Raw genomic sequence first — 17,046 nt, 5'->3', positions numbered from 1 at the left:
TTTAGTGCTGCCGGTTCCCGGACGGCGGCCGTTTGCGTCATTCTGCCCCTGATTGTTCTCCTCTCCGTCCCGAGCTCATTTAAAACGTCGCTCGCTCCGCTGCGCTGCAAATCACCCTGTTTACAATCTCACACCAACACTCACATCAATTAACTGCCCATTGATTTTCCCGCCTGGGACATTACAATATTGCAGAACCTTTTCCTCCCAAGCAAATGCATGTTTGGCGCACGTTGGTGCACGTTGGTTTATTACCGTTACACCGATACACGTTTTCCCCTGCTAATGCACGTCTGCTGTCTTCAATTCAGTTCACGTATACGCGTGGGGAAACGTAGCCTTGATTTCTATCAATTGATAAATTAATTTGAAGTTAAAAACAGACCAAACAATATTGTTTATATCATTATAATTATTAACATGATATGTATTTTCATTATTTTGTTGTTAATAGTATAATTATCATTATGATATTCTTCTGTGACTTCTGTGCGCAGATCACTTCAAGACTCTTTTTTTATTATTATTTTTCATGCTCTTTCCTTTGTCATAAATAAGTAAACAGTAAGACTAGTCGTGCTAAAAGATAGCTGACACAAGACAGCACCAGATCCATCTAGCCCGCAGCTGCTCTTTAAATATTCAGTGAAAAATAATGGCATCCCAAGCATCACCTATAGTAGTGTTATTATCTTCATTTCTCAACATCAGCCGGGCTGAGGGCTTCGTTTGTCTTTTTCACCGGCTCCCCTGGCCCCGGGCCACCGCCACAACTTCCTCAGGGACCTTTTGCCCTCTTAAAACACACCTCAACGATGACAGCCCCCTATTAGTCAATCATTTGAGCTGTTAATAGCATTTTTTTAATATCATTATATTATTATAACTCCTATAATAATAATAATAATTATAATTATTATAATTATTATTATTATTATTATTATTATTATTATTATTATTATTATTATCAATATTAGTATTAGTATTATTGCTATTATTGTTTCAATCACGTTAAAAAATTATACATTTTCTTCCCCAAAGTGTATATTACTGTAGGCTATTACAGTAAAAACACAGTTTCTGTAATGGTATATTACATTAACATCAACATTCTTCACAGCTCTTTAGTGAATGTTGTATAATACATATACATGCATAAATAAATATATATACATCGCTGTACAATTGGCCTGGGCACGTGAAGTGGGTCTGAAAGTGGCCGGCAGCGGCAGAGACTATCAGGCGACACACACAACGTGGTGTCTCAACCAGCGCGAAGCGACGCTCTGCGCTCCGTTAACACATTTACGTTCGGTAGATGAAGTCTACGGTCCTGTAAACTGCTGGAAAAAATGTGGGAAGAAATGTCAACCGCCGTCTATTAATTCGATTCAAATTATTAATCGCGGTTCGCGTTCTCCTGGTTTCGGTCGACGGCTGTCTCACCGGTTAAACGTTTAGATTCGGTGTGCGCAACCGTAGAGGAGAGAAAGGCAGTGAGCGGCGAGTGAGGGAAAGAGGGAGGGGATGGGAGCGGGAGGGGGGGGGGCTGCATCTTCGAAGACCAGTGATAGAAAAGCCGCTCAGCCAATCAAAGCAGAGATGGGCAGGGCTCAATAATTCTCACAGTGCTACACGGGCCCTCAAAGTTTGTTTATTCGTGGAATGCAGTGTGTGATGAAACGTGTTACTAACCCCCTTCTACAACAATCAAATGAAACCGATTGGGACATTCTGTAGCCTACAGCCCGGACTTTGGGAACGCGTACGGTGCTATTACGCACGGATGTCGCTCGGCTCAACCTGGAAGTGCGCTGGGTCTATCCGGAGGCTCGGCGGAGAGTAGGTGTCTTTGTAAAACATAAAGATCTGAATTACAGCGACTGTTATCTGGACGAGCGGTTGACGTTGTCACAACAACTGTGGCCACAGTCTGAGGCAAAGAACTTCGGGAGATCCCGGCGATCTCCGTGGCGAGCAACTTGGCCCGATCCGTTTGAAGAGCGACTCCTCGCTGCGTGTTGAATATGAAAGACGCGCTCCACAGACTCACTGCGATGACATTCCACTAGTAGTCGAGATAAGCTTTACGCGGAGGCTACCAGCTGGTTGCTAAGAAGGGTTAAACTGTATCCAAAGGGAGTTGGAAAACCCAGCCTTTCTTCCTGCTCAGATCAACTCATTGGGTGGGAGCTGAGAGAGAGACAAGAGTCCCCAGCAAATCAGGAGCTAATTGATTAAAGAGACTTCATTTGAATAGGGGGCTGGCGAGGTGCCAATCGCCTTTCAAAGAAGCCCCCGTATGATTAATCGCAGAGCATTATTGATAATCATAACGGGGCACATGCGCGGTGGATGGGCTGGAGTTTGGTAATTTTGAGGAGATTTTTTAGTCATTTTTTATTCTTTGCTCGCTGATGTGCCAGCCAGCATGTCGCGGAGGAAACAAGCGAAGCCGCAACACTTCCAGACCGACCCTCATGTGCCCTTATCGGAGCACAATGGTGAGTGCATACTGCCTACTTATCTCTGCATCCAAGCTTCCACATTTCTCACCGTTTTGGGGCTTTTAGATCTTGTTGGGTTCCGTGTTTTTTATACATTATGGTGATAGTGGACGGTGTGATTAACACGTCGGATATACGTGGACAGCCAGTAGCCTACTGGTTTTTAATCACGAACAGGGAGGTTTGTTATGCGTAAAAGTTGTATTTACGCTACATTATACTTTATAGAAGCCTACTTTTGGATATAAAAGGATCCTTTTAAACTTCGTGGTGATATTGCTCCTACACAAGATTTTCTCCAGTGGCTTCGACTTTACTTAAATCCGACTTTGCGTAAAGTTATCTTTTTGTCGCTCGCGAGTTAAACCTTCTGGTATCACTAATATGCAGTATAAGTGTTCCACTCGTATAAAGGCACATTTAGACTCTATTCACTTCCCACACCGAAACACTAGACCATTACGCTTTGCCCAGTGTATCTCTGAATCAAACTATCTGTTCTTCCAAACTCTGCTCGACATAAGTCTCCCCACTGCACCACCATGGATCAACGCACGGTTCACCCCATACTGCCACACAGGCCTGTACGGCAGTCGTTTTAGACCGAATCTAGAAGTTTCTATTCCCCTGGTTATTATTCGTGGACAAACATACTTCATGGAGCGGGGACACTCAGGGGTAGGCTGTCCGCGGACGCCTTGCGTGCCAGATGCGGTCCTTGTCCAGCTCGAATCATAGTCTTTTCTTTTTTGACCTTTTGTAAAGACCACCCCGAGATAATGCAACCTTCAAATAAGATAAAGCTATGAATGTGAGGTGTAAAGCAATGGTTAAGTATCTCCAGCCTTATCGGTCTCTCTCACGTTAGCTCTCCCCTTGCCCTCCCGGATTTATTCCCCTGCCAGGTTTTACTGTTAAATCAACTTTACAATAAGCCTACTATGTCGAATGGCCATCCACTTAGCGCACCGATGGAACCGTCTTCAGTTCAGCTATTTTTAAGAGCCACCTGCCTCCAAGCGCTACTTAATTTGATATTTTTATGTTGTGTAGAGCTGCTAAGAAATAGTGTTTTTAGTGAGGCCTATTATTAAACCAAATGTCCCGTGTCCCGCCGCATTGGACCCATCTGCTGGTTCCCTCTGACGGTGTAAGCAGCTCTGAGCACCGTGGGCCTGCAGCCTAGTTCCTATACGTTGGTCGTTACAGCATCGAACCGATAAAAAAGTGTACTTTAAAATTGCACCCTGAACTAAATATCAACGTCAACATTAATCCTAAATATTGCTAAACGAAATTGAATTCGGGTGTATGCAAATGAAAATCCATCGACTGGTTCAATCCACTCTTAAGGTTCGTGGCCTTTACTCAACAATAAGAACAAATAGGTCTGCTTATTATGATTAATAAACGATCGTCAGTGTGCATCCAAAAAAGGCCTATGGTTAATATTAAACATTATGTAGAGTTATGGATTTTAATTTTAGTAGGCGTCCGACACTCTTGGGACATGTTTTTATCCGCCTCACACTCACACGAAGAGCCCTGGGATTCTACAGTTCGGCCTAAAGATTCATAATATTTAATAATTTGTCCGTTCACTTGATGATCTATGAGTGTCGATTCTGAAATTATTTTGGAGTTAATAATTAAAGTCGATTTAGTATTCTCTTAAAAACAAATCTTTTGCGCTTTGAACAATTATATATTTTTATTTACTTTTACCACTAAAAGGTGAAAAGGCCCCCGTGGTGAAATGGTTGACGGTTGGAGGATGGCTGTTGGGAAACGCCACATCGGTGTAGTTAATTACGATTTTTGTTCAGGTCGTGCGTAAAGGTCCATTGAAACAATTTAACTCAATCACCAACGAAAGACAATAGGATATTTATCGCTATCGTCAGCAAATCAACGGCTTCCAAATGCGTCGATACCATACCTATATTAAATAACACACACGCGAGGGCTATGAGTCATATTCTTATCTTTCCAATCTATCGATAGTTGTCGTGATTAAACATGGAAGGTTAAAAAAAAAACACACACGCACACATGCACGCAGAAGACAAAACAGTGGAACCAAGGGCGGCTGTCATTGTGAAAAAGTGAGACCATCGCAGAGGGAGGGACGTGAGTCCTAACCTCTGTTAGCGTCCCTCTGTTTGGAGGTGAGAAGAGTTCAGGGCCCTGTTTGCTCCCCTGCACCTCATCACCGGCCATGCTGCTCAAACCACAGGCAACTTAGTGAGGCCTCGAACATTTATTTAGCTCAACCCTATGCATGTGTGTGTGTGTGTATGTGTGTGTGTGTGTGTGTGTGTTTGTGTGTGTGTGTGTGTGTGTGTGTGTGTGTGTGTGTGTGTGTGTGTGTGTGTGTGTGTGTGTGTGTGTGTGTGTGTGTGTGTGTATGTTTGTGTGGGTGTGTGTGTGTGTATGTGTGTGTGTGTTTGTGTGTACATGTGTATTATATATAAATATATACGTATAGATGTGCGTGTGTGTGTGTGCTCATTTGTATATTTGTTTATGTGTGTGCGTGTTTGTCCATGTGTGCGTGTGTGTGGGTGTGTGTGGGTGTGTGTACATGTGTATTATATATAAATATATATGGATAGATCTGTGTCTGTGTGTGTGTGTGTGTGTGTGTGTGTGTGTGTGTGTGTGTGTGTGTGTGTGTGTGTGTGTGTGTGTGTGTGTGTGTGTGTGTGTGTGTGTGTGTGTGTGTGTGTGTGTGCTCATGGGTATATTTGTTTATGTGTGTGCGTGTTTGTCCATGTGTTTGTGTTTGTGTGTGTGTGTGTGTGTGTGCGTGCGCATGTATGTTTGTTGGTATGTGTGTGTGTGCGTGTGTTTGTGTGTGTGTGTTTGCCTGTGTGTGTGTGTGTGTGTGTGTGTGTGTGTGTGTGTGTGTGTGTGTGTGTGGTGTGTGTGTGTGTGTGTGTGTGTGTGTGTGTGTGTGTGTGTGTGTGTGTGTGTGTGTGTGTGTGTGTGTGTGAATGCATGTTTGACTGTTTCTGTGTTCCCGAGTAAGTGAGTCCTTATCAGTGTTTGGTGTTGGCCCTATCACAGGCCCCCCACCACCACCACCACCAGACACCATGGCATCATAGCGTGGGTCCCCGACAAACGACAGAGATTCAGTCGCTTGTAGTTTTGCCAATGTTTAGATAGTGGAAGTCTAGATCCAGCCAGAAGGACTTGTTTTCATTTGGGGCCCCCACCTCCTCTCCTGCTAGGCGTGGAGCGTGTGTCACTAGGGCAGGACTGCTGGGTTCTGAGGACCAGGCGGAAGCCCATCTAGTGTTCAGAGGGGAAGGGAGGGAGCTGCAGGCAGGCTGGATACGAGATGGTGGACCGAACCTGCGTGGAGAAGTTCTCGCGCTCTGCGGTTTCCAGAGGTGTGTGTCAGCCCCCTGCAGACAGAAGAAGAATGTAGGAACTTTCAGAGCTCTCTGTTAACTCTTATTCTTCTGTACTCTTCGTCGTTTGTGTTCTTGCTCTTTCAGCGAGACTCTCTGAGCATCTGTCCTGAGAACTTTCTTCGTCTCTGACCTGCCTCCGTTGATTTCTCGTTTGTTTTTTTGTAAATGTTGTACATACGTGTCAGAGAGGTTGTGTTCACAGTGACTTGACTTGACCTTATCTTATTTCTTACCCGGAGATAATCCTTTGCTATTTCGGGAATTAAGCCTAATGATTGCATCTAGACTTGCTCTACATGTCGGTTCTTAAAAGCATGTTGAATTCTTCAACTTCCATGCAGCAGTTTTTCTCTGTATTGCATTCGCTGTAATGCTGTATGCTTATTAAGATGCTGTTACATCTGTGTGCAGCTTTTAAATTGAATGTGGTGAAAAAAAAACAGACGAATCGAAGAAAGACAATCGAAGATATGCCTGAGGCATACATTTTAAATAAAGTGAACATCAACGTAGAGCGGCTGCATTAAAAATATGGTGACGGATTTCCTTGAATCAATTTGCGGTGCGTTGTTTTTATTATAAAAGCATTTATTTAGTTTTATAAATATTTAATTTATATTTATTTTTAAATTGTAATCAGAAACATAATTTCAGTGGTCATTTAAATGGAATATGGGCACCTGTAAAATCTCACAATTTGTCATTTTTAACTTGACTAATATTTTTTTGCAACTCTGATGCAACCTAATACAACTCAATTGTTTAAAAAACATTAGGATTTTTTTTTTCTTTTTTAATATAATCTAATTAAAATAACGTTGGATAAACGTGTTAATTGCATGTCACAAGTAATCTAAATAATGTATATCCATTAGTATTGCGCCCCACGTTTGCACATGCATGCATGCACGCACCCATACACATGCATAAACACTCACACACACACACACCCCCCCCCCCACACACACACACACACACACACACACACACACACTCACACAATCACGCACTTGATTTAAGTTTTTACCTTTCCATCTAATTCTCACCATTGCAGTTCATTTCATGAATACATTTTTTGAATAAATCCCTGATTTCAATGAATTCTAAACTAATCCTCCCACCAGTTAAGGTGACTCTGTTTTCTTCACACTAACTTGTGTACACAGTCAGCACAGTGGGAAGGTGTTTGCATAAGCCTCACATTTCTCACATGATAAATCAAACACACGTTCCACGATTAACACTGTTGTGCCACGCACACACTCGCCTGACTGCGTGTTTGTGTGTTTGTGTGTGTGTGTGTGTGTGTGTGTAGGTGGGGGGTGAAAAGGAGGGGTGTCACATGAAAAGTTATAATTAAAGTGGAATCTTCCCCCCTCCCCGCCACCCTGTGTGCATGGTTCGGTGGTGTGAGGGCCCGGGTTTGCTGTCATGGCAACTTTGTGTTATCTGATGTCCTGCGCAGAGAAACATTGAGGGAGATAATCCCTGAATTAAACAGGATCTGCTTTGAGTCGGCTGAGATGAGCAGGGCAAGGCTGTGCTGTCCATCTCGCCGCTCCCATGCTGGGAACAATGGGAAGGCATCCTGTCTCTCTGTGGGGCAGGGCTGCACTTCTCCGGAGTTTTATTTGCAAATGAATCCTCGGCCCTGATGAAAATGTTCAGAGGCCAGAGCCACGATGAAAAGGCTTCATAGAGAATGCAATTTGTAAATCAACTTGTATGTTAAACAGCAATGTTTTACTGGGACAGAAAGCCCAGCAGCCCTATGGCCCTGGAGGCAGTTGTGCTTTGCATTTTCTCTCAATCACGGTGGCTCGGTTATTCATACTTACCTTTAAATCTATTTTTTTAAGTAAAAAAATAAGACTGGATATGCTTGAAAGATTGAATTATACGTAAACTTTTTTTTCAGTAATTGATTAAAATTGGTATGCAATTGATTAATTTGAGATAGGGTCAAATCTCTTTGAAGTGCATGGAAAATACGCTGTGGATTTTGATGGGTTTAGTGGATATTCACGTTGCATTGGTCTTGTTACCTTCTTGATTCCATCCAGTAACCTAAGGCTCAGTCGTTCACGTCTCATGCTGTGATTGCAGCCTCAACAGAAACAAATTAGTTTGGTTGTATAGATAACCTGTCCAAGATGGCCATAGTTAGCTGAAAATGAGCAAAGTTGACAGCAATTGAAAGTCGAACAAGTCTTTCAAATGCTTGATTTGCAGCAAGTGGACATGTGGACTTTGAAGGGCAGGGAATATAGGAAATCAATGCCCTTCTATGAAATTTCATTAAAGCCAAAAGTCCTTACCTCATAGTATTAGACATTTTCATAGATTCTCTGTGGAAAATGATTCCCTTTTATCGGACTGATGAAACCCAGATGTACATCTTCAAAGATCACTTTTCAGCAATATATGAGTAGTGCTATTGATTTTGTTTCCCCTCTTATCATGTAACAGAAGCGGACCCAGTGTATGGGGGCTCCTTCTCATTTATGTGGCTTATTGTTGCTTTTCAGTGCTTGTTTTTGTGAACACATCAAGGGGATATGTGCAAAACTGATTAACTTAAGATTAACCACAATGGAATGTGGGGAGATAAAGCTGCTTCTTCAGCTGTAAAACATTTCTAATCACTAATCCCCTATTTCCCCTCTTTGTTTTTCAGGGGACACAGAGCATTGCTCGGAAGAGCCCCCCTGTAAGGAGTCAGATGCCCACGTCTGCGGCAGATGTTGCGCCGAGTTCTTTGAGATATCGGATCTTGAAGAACACCAGAAGAATTGCACTAAGAATCAATTAGTTCTGATAGTGAATGAAAATCCCGCCTCCCCGGCCGAATCCTTCTCACCCGGATCCCCCCCCCATAATCCCGACGACCCCATGAATGACACGGCTAATACCACCGATCAGGCTGAGGGCAGTGACCTTCTGGAGTCCATCACACTCGATAAAGCAGAATCCATGGACGTGGACGTCAGCAGTGGACATGAGGAGGAGGGCGGTCACACGGAACCCGGGAGCCCCGACGACGGCGACGGAAACCACGGCGGCAGGGAGAGCTCAGGTCCCGCCTCAGCTACCTCCGTTATCACCGCCCCTCAGCCCCCGCAGCTCGGCAAACTGACCGGCCTGGGAAGCTTCTCCATGATCAACAGCAACGTCATCATTGAAAACCTCCAGAGCACCAAAGTGGCCGTTGCACAGTTCTCCCAGGACACCCGTACCCCAGGGGCACCACGGGTGGCCGTGCCCGCTCTGATGGAGCAGCTCCTCGCGCTGCAGCAGCAACAGATCCACCAGCTGCAGCTCATCGAGCAGATCCGCCACCACATATTGCTACTGGCATCGCAGTCTCCTGAAATGCAAGCACCCCCAAGTTCTACTCCAGGCACAATGGGGTCCACTGCCAGCCCACTGACCACGCTGAGCTCCCATCTCTCCCAGCAGCTGGCAGCAGCCGCGGGCCTCGCACAGAGCCTGGCTAGTCAGTCAGCCAGTATCAGCAGCCTCAAACAGCTGGCCGCAGCAGCACAGCTACCTCAGCCTAACCCTGGCAGAAGTGAGACATCTCAGACCATTAGCACACTAGGGCCAACAACAATCAATGCCCATTCCTCTGACAAGAGGCCCACTCATTTAAGCAGCCTCCACTCTCAACTTAGCAACCCCTCACTTACTAAGTCCTCTACGCCAGCATTTGGGATAGGTAGCCTGTTCAATTCTGCAGTGAATCCACTTCTACCTCAGCCCCCACCTGGCAACTCTATGTTTTCGAGCACTCTCCCGAGTGTTGGCACCACTGTTGAAGACCTTAGTTCATTAGCAGCACTGGCGCAACAGAGGAAAGGCAAACCACCAAACGTAACTTCTTTTGAACACAAGAGCAGCTCAGAGGAAGCTTTCTTTAAGCATAAGTGCAGGTTCTGTGCCAAGGTCTTTGGGAGCGACAGCGCCTTGCAGATCCACTTGCGCTCACATACCGGGGAAAGACCATACAAGTGTAACATCTGTGGAAACCGCTTCTCCACCCGTGGAAACCTGAAGGTCCATTTCCAGCGACATAAAGATAAGTACCCACACATTCAGATGAACCCATATCCCGTTCCTGAACATTTAGATAACATACCGACAAACACAGGTATTCCCTATGGTATGTCTATGCCCCCTGAAAAGCCTGTCACCAGCTGGCTGGACAGCAAACCAGTCTTGTCAACTTTGACATCATCTGTTGGCATGCTGCTGCCACCTACAATGCCTAGCCTACCACATTTCATTAAAAAAGAGGATCATTCCATAGCCATAACAAGCCCTTCGATAGCATCAAAGAATGACTCAGGTGCTGATCTTTCGACCAAGAGCAATGATGGCGCATCGGAAGAGGGAGAAAGTGCAACCCTGCCTACCTCAAACGGGAAATCTGAAGAAGGCAGTCATTCCTCAAGCTTTCCAGCAAGTTTGAGCTCTACCTTTGAGAGTATGGCAGAGTACACCACATCAAACAGCCCCCCAATGATGACCAACCCTCTAATGCCTCTCATGTCTGATCAGTTCAAGGCTAAGTTCCCATTTGGGGGCATTCTGGATCCCCTCCAAGGTTCAGAGACCTCAAAGCTACAACAGCTCGTGGAGAACATTGACAGAAAAGTGACGGACCCAAATGAATGTGTCATCTGCCACCGTATACTCAGCTGTCAGAGCGCTCTGAAAATGCATTACCGCACTCACACCGGGGAAAGGCCATTCAAGTGTAAAGTCTGTGGCAGGGCGTTCACCACAAAGGGTAATCTGAAAACTCACTACAGTGTCCATAGGGCCATGCCTCCTCTGAGAGTCCAGCACTCCTGCCCAATTTGTCAGAAGAAGTTCACTAACGCTGTGGTTCTGCAACAGCACATTCGCATGCACATGGGGGGGCAGATCCCAAACACCCCGCTGCCCGACAGCTACCCAGAGTCCATGGTCTCTGACACAGGCTCTTTCGAGGAGGCCAACTTTGATGACCTCGACACCTTCTCAGATGACATTGAAGGCATGGAGGAGGGCCTCGATGGCAGTGTGCCGGACACACCCAGGTCTGCCGATGCCTTCCACGACAGCCTGTGCAGCTCCCCGACTCCTCCTGATATGACTCTCCAAGACGTGCAAGACAGGGCCAGAGAGGAGCATCATGGGATCATCCACCAGAATAACGAAACCGACGAACATCATATGAGCCGTATGAGGGCAATGTTGAACGGTTCGATGGAAGTAGATTGCCTCACCAATGACTCTTCGTCTCTGGGAGGGGATGGTGAAAGTCAAAGCCCTGGGAGTCCAGCCGTGTCAGAAACTACCTCCTCCATGCAGGCCCCATCCCCCACAAATGGGCAGCCAGAACAGCGTAAATCCCCCAGTTTGGAAGAGAGGCACCAGAGGGCCTTATCCCTGGAGCACATTAGTGCGAGTCTCATGCACTCTCACCCTTCCAGCATAGGAGCACTAGACCTCACATCTGTCAATCCTTTGAAAGAACCACTGGGCATGATGTTCCCCTTCCGTGAGCGGAGCACCATCAGAAACACAGCCTGTGACATCTGTGGGAAGACATTTGCTTGTCAGAGTGCCTTGGATATCCACTATCGAAGCCATACCAAAGAACGACCATTCATTTGCACGGCTTGTAATCGAGGTTTCTCAACCAAAGGCAACTTGAAGCAGCATATGCTCACGCATCAGATGAGGGACTTGCCCTCCCAGCTTTTCGAGCCCTCCACTACCAGCATCTGCTCCAGCCCCACTCCCTCCTTCCTCTCCGTGAGCTCCTTCATCAAGCCGGAGGTCAACGGGTTCTTCAGCAGCTTCCACCCGGAGATCAGGGAGATGCCCCCCGGCCTGGTCACCTCCTCGGCCTCCACCTCTCCTGTGCTCTCCAACGCCCCGCCGCGTCGGACTCCCAAGCAGCACTACTGCAACACTTGTGGGAAGACCTTCTCCTCGTCCAGCGCCCTCCAGATCCATGAGAGAACTCACACCGGCGAGAAGCCATTCGCCTGCTCCATCTGCGGCCGGGCCTTCACCACCAAAGGCAACCTGAAGGTAAGACCGGAGGCCACATCCATCTACGTCCATGTTACATCCATATCCAGCTGCATTCTTCATGAGCACAGAAAGTAGATGAAGTATAGTAGGTGTACAATTTAGGCCTCGAGGCGAGCGGTCAGTTGTCGATAGACAAGGTGTTAGAGGGAGGTAATGTATTATGGATGACTGAAACAGCTTGCCGAGGAACAGGGACCTCGACGGAAAGGTTGAATCACCCAATTAATATGATTATTAGGTAGGAACTGGAGAATGTGATTAGTTGAGAACAGCTGGGAGAGGGGCAGTTAACAGAATTAGTGGCGGTAACTAGAGGCAACCATTCTCCACCGTTTTTTATACTCATCCTCTACAAGAAGATGTACATAGAGACAATTGTTGTCCTGCTGAAGCAAATATTTCAGCAGGAGTCAGATGGCAGATGCAATTTAAAGTCTGAGCAATGGAGGCAGACACCGCAAACCTTGGCTCTTAACGTCATCAGCCCGTTCGCGAGACGAGAAAATTAAGGTTTAGATTAAAGTCTTTGTATCTCGTCCAATCACAATAATAAGTAGGCCATGCGCTCACATCCAGAGTGTCAAGCTATTTTAATTGTAACCAAGGCATCATTATTCTTTTTCCATTGCATCATCATGTGTGCAGCTCGTACTTTGTAAACATTACTAAATGTCTCCTGCCTTGCTCTGTCTCTCTCTCTCCATCTCTCTCTCACTGCTCCCTCTCTACTGCCCTCTCTCTCTCTCTCTCTCCCTGCATCCCTCTCTCTCTCTCTCTCTCTCTCTCTCTCTCTCTCTCTCTCTCTCTCTCTCTCTCTCTCTCTCTCTCTCTCTCTCTCTCTCTCTCTCTCTCTCTCTCTCTCTCTCTCTCTCTCTCTCTCTCTGTAGGTTCACATGGGTACACACATGTGGAACAGCGCCCCGGCCAGAAGGGGCCGTAGGCTCTCGGTGGACGGCCCCATGGCCTTCCTGGGGACCAACCCCATCAAGTTCCCGGAGATCTTCCAGAAGGACATGCCTTCGAGGCTCAGCAACGGAGACCCCACCAGCTTCTGGAACCAGTACGCCGCCGCCTTCTCCAGCGGCCTGGCCATGAAGGCCAACGAGATCTCGGTGATCCAGAGCGGAGGCGTGCCATCCATGTCCGGCAGCCTGGGGAACGGGGGCAGCTCCCCCATCGGGGGGCTGACGGGCAGCCTGGACAAGCTGCACGGGGCGGGCCCCAACACCGCTCTGGCCGGCCTGGAGAAGATGGCCAACACGGAGAACGGGACCCACTTCCGGTTCACCCGCTTCATGGAGGACAATAAAGAGATTGCCACTAACTAGGGGGGGGGGGGGTACGTGGACGGAGGACGGAGGCCCTGCGGTCGTACTGTACACTTAGAGAGAGGAGGGCGACAACAGGCGAGGACAAACACGAGAAAAAATGAACTGATGGGAAGTGCTTTGGCTTGCCGTCGAAAACTTTACGGACAGTTGTGAAGACAAGTAGCTTTTTTTGTACAATGTACAACATGTAAAAGTTTTAATGAGCTTATTTATTAGTGATAATAACCTTGCTTGAAACCAAGTGGAAGCATTAACAGTTCGTTTTCTTTGTTTAAAAGCCAGAATGGGTATACGAGTGCTTAAAAAATGTGCTTTTGAAACTATCTGAGTAGATAACCTTAACTCGGCATTAAGTTATTTTCCGTCTGTATTAGATATAACAAAACTGTCAATGTTCATGTGATGCTTTAGCTGTGTAATAAGCAAAAAGCCTGGCTGTAAATATTTGTACACTGATTTCTTCTAGACGGTTTAACATCTGTGTATTCATGTCAACCTATAGAAAAAACATCAAAAACAAAACAACGGAACTTCGAACGCTATTTACTTTTTATTTTATTTAAGGAAGAAGAAAAGACATACGTGTTTGCTGCATTCCTAGGGCCTCTTTAGTGTTAACCTGTTTTTTTCGTTTCCCTCGTTTCTGTCCCTTGTACTTTTTACTTTTTTGTTTACTTCCACAGTTAACATTTCTTTCTGTATCTTATTGTTTTTCGTTGTGTTAAGTTGTGCGGTTGAGAGAGTAATCGTTTGCAAAAGAGGGGACCCTAGGACACACGACGCCACTCGTACGGGACAGGGCGACGCTTCAGGGCCCCGACTGGATCTCCACATTGCTGCTATGTCTTAGCATTCGCATTGACATCAGATGCAACGCTACACACACACACACACACACACACACACACACACACACACACACACACACACACACACACACACACACACACACACACATACACACACACGCACACACGCACGCACACTTCTGTAAATACATTCAGATGTGGAAATAAAAACTCCCTCACAACAAAATGTACATATAGCTTATACACACAAACAAGTTCAGTGTGACCAGGGGACAAAATGATAGTGTTTTTATAAATATAAATATATATTAGGTTTGACAACCTTTCGGACTGTTACATGCACTTTCTTGGAAAGTTGGAAGATCATTATGGGTCCAGTTTCTCTACACTTTAATACCTACTAACAACTAAGATACTGTAATTCTTTACTCTAATAATCAAATACAACAGTTTTCCAAAAGAAATGCGCTGTCTTCTGTGTTTATTTATTTTCTCCCTGTTTTAGATTGAAGAGGATTCACTGAATCTTTTGGCCTTAGAATAGGCCATATATTTTGGCCTTAGAATAGGTAGTCTTATTTATTTTGTTTAAGAAAAACAAAGCACTTAATGCAAATGAAGAGTTTGTAAAATAAAAAGATATGTTTCACTATCATTAATAGATGGTCTAATACGACCTCAAGTTATAAATAATTTGTATTTTATTTTTAAGATTTGTGTATGGGTTAGACATACCTGAATTGTTATCATTATAATATCATGTTTTATATAATTGCAGAACATTTTGCAATGTGGTCCACATTATTAACCGTTATTCAAAACAAAACTAAAAGAAACTCGTTAAAACTATACAATTGGTGGTGTCTGAACGCCTTTATGTGGAAGATGTTCTTAAGAAACGCATCTCTCGCCCTGACTGCCTCATATCGTTCTGGGAGATCAAACTTATCAAAGGATTGCACGGACATCCGGAAAAAGGCCTTTGATGGTATTAAAGCATACCCTTTCTTTTCCTCCTGGTTATATTTTGTCTATTATATTTTTACAGCTGCTTTTAATTAAACACATCGCATCACATCCGTGACTCTCTGTCCCCCTCCTCTCCGGGACGAGGGCCCCATAACCGCACACACATCTGTCCCCACTGCGCACCTCTGGGGTTTAATACAAATACAAAAACTAAAAACATATTTATCGAGATTTTAACAATTATTACAGCCTATTTTACAGGCCATCCTTACATTTGAAATTGGATGCGTTTTATGCCGAAAGCAATTGTTCAGTCCGAAAGCAATTGTTCAGTCCTGTAGCTTAAACAATTCGTTGCTATCACTTTAGAATTATTTGTATTCATTAATAATAAAATGTGTTGAAGACCCATTGGTATTATTCTTAAGTACGATTATAATGCTTGCTTCGCTATATTCATAAATGTATTCCAAGTTGGTTACATCACTACACTGTACAGGTCTATCAGTTCTTGTAAATAGTAAATAAAACATAAATAAAATAAAACATTGGCCTATATGCTGTCTAAACTTTGGGAGTGTAGTCATGAAAATCCATAAAGCAAAGTACTATATCCATGTTGCCTCCTGTTCCAGCAGCAAAACAAAGCTGACAATGAAATGATTACGCGCGGCAGAGATGATAAATAGATGCTGAGCGTTTAATGGATGCGCTCCTTCTCGGCCCCATCCTCTATCGACCGAGCCGTGGGGTACAGGCCTTACGCAGGGACCTTCGACTCTCAGGTGGCAGAAATGTGAACGATTGATCTCTTCAACTGGGGGCATCACCCAGCAGTGGCTATTTGCCTCACAACAGACGGCACCACAGCAGGAGGAGCCCCGTGGCGAAGACGAGGAAACAACACAACCGCTGCGTGTAGAGCAGAGTGGGGCTGTCTCCCAGTCCGCCTCGCCCCGCACAGTGCGTCTTCACCGGCTCGGTATTCATGTGTCACAAGTGGCCGACAATGGGACAGCAACGTACCAAAGTGCACGCGCACGCACGTGCACACACATGCACGCACTCACATGCACACGCACACGCATGCATACACACACACACACACACACACACACACACACACACACACACACACACACACACACACACGCAAACAAATGTATTTAATAAGATTCATACAATTGTGAAAATAATATTTCTGAATGCATGCTAAACATCGCCATAGAGGACATTACATAAATGATTAAATGATAATTCAATTATAATGAATAATTTTCTGTCACTCAATGTGGAATATTATTGTTCAGCTTAAAGGTGTTTAAAGGTTGTGTTGGTTGATGTTGGATGGTTGATGACATTGTTGTCGTCAATGTGGTCAGGAACCTGAATATCCTTTAGAAATAATTGTCATGATAAATATCAGTGCAATATCTATTATTTAATGACTGTAAGATACATGGTTAATACGATGCTGTGTGTAGGGCTTGCACATCACAATGCATCATGGGATTTTTTGTTGACGTTTTCTCCACCACTTTGAGAGGACTCAAGAGAGTTATAGTGGAAAAAATCCTGAATCGACTTTAATTTACCGCAACCTATAGAACATTTTTTGTGTGGCTATGGACCTATAGTTTAATGTTAAACTATACAGTATATGGTTATGGACCTATAGTTTAATGTGTAAACTGTACAGTATATGGTTATGGACCTATTGTTTAATGTGTAAACTGTACAGTATATGGTTATGGACCTATAGTTTAATGTGTAATCTGTACAGTATATGGTTATGGACCTATTGTTTAATGTGTAAACTGTACAGTATATGGTTATTGACCTATTGTTTAATGTGTTAACTGTACAGTATATGGTTATAGACCTATTGTTTAATGTTTTAACTGTACAGTATATGGTT

The 17,046-nt window shown here is 44.7% G+C and overlaps 1 protein-coding gene across 3 annotated transcripts; it reads left to right on the top strand.

The window, feature by feature from the left end:
• The first annotated feature begins 1,647 nt into the window (after positions 1-1,647).
• On the top strand, positions 1,648-14,623 carry sall1a (spalt-like transcription factor 1a). 3 transcript variants are annotated; one of them, XM_030376911.1, is made up of 3 exons: positions 1,648-2,504; positions 8,607-12,016; positions 12,907-14,623. In XM_030376911.1, exons 1-3 carry the CDS (start codon positions 2,432-2,434, stop codon positions 13,345-13,347), a joined length of 3,924 nt encoding a protein of 1,307 aa, XP_030232771.1. In that variant the 5' UTR covers positions 1,648-2,431; the 3' UTR covers positions 13,348-14,623. The 3 variants fall into 3 exon arrangements, with proteins under 3 accessions (XP_030232771.1, XP_030232772.1, XP_030232773.1); XM_030376912.1 differs by lacking the exon at positions 1,648-2,504 and adding an exon at positions 5,386-5,905; XM_030376913.1 differs by lacking the exon at positions 1,648-2,504 and adding an exon at positions 5,791-5,939.
• The last annotated feature ends 2,423 nt before the right edge of the window (positions 14,624-17,046 follow it).

The sequence above is a fragment of the Gadus morhua genome, chromosome 14 (assembly GCF_902167405.1).
Source record: "Gadus morhua chromosome 14, gadMor3.0, whole genome shotgun sequence".
Lineage (NCBI taxonomy): Eukaryota > Metazoa > Chordata > Actinopteri > Gadiformes > Gadidae > Gadus > Gadus morhua.
This window is presented reverse-complemented; position numbering and strand designations above follow the sequence as displayed.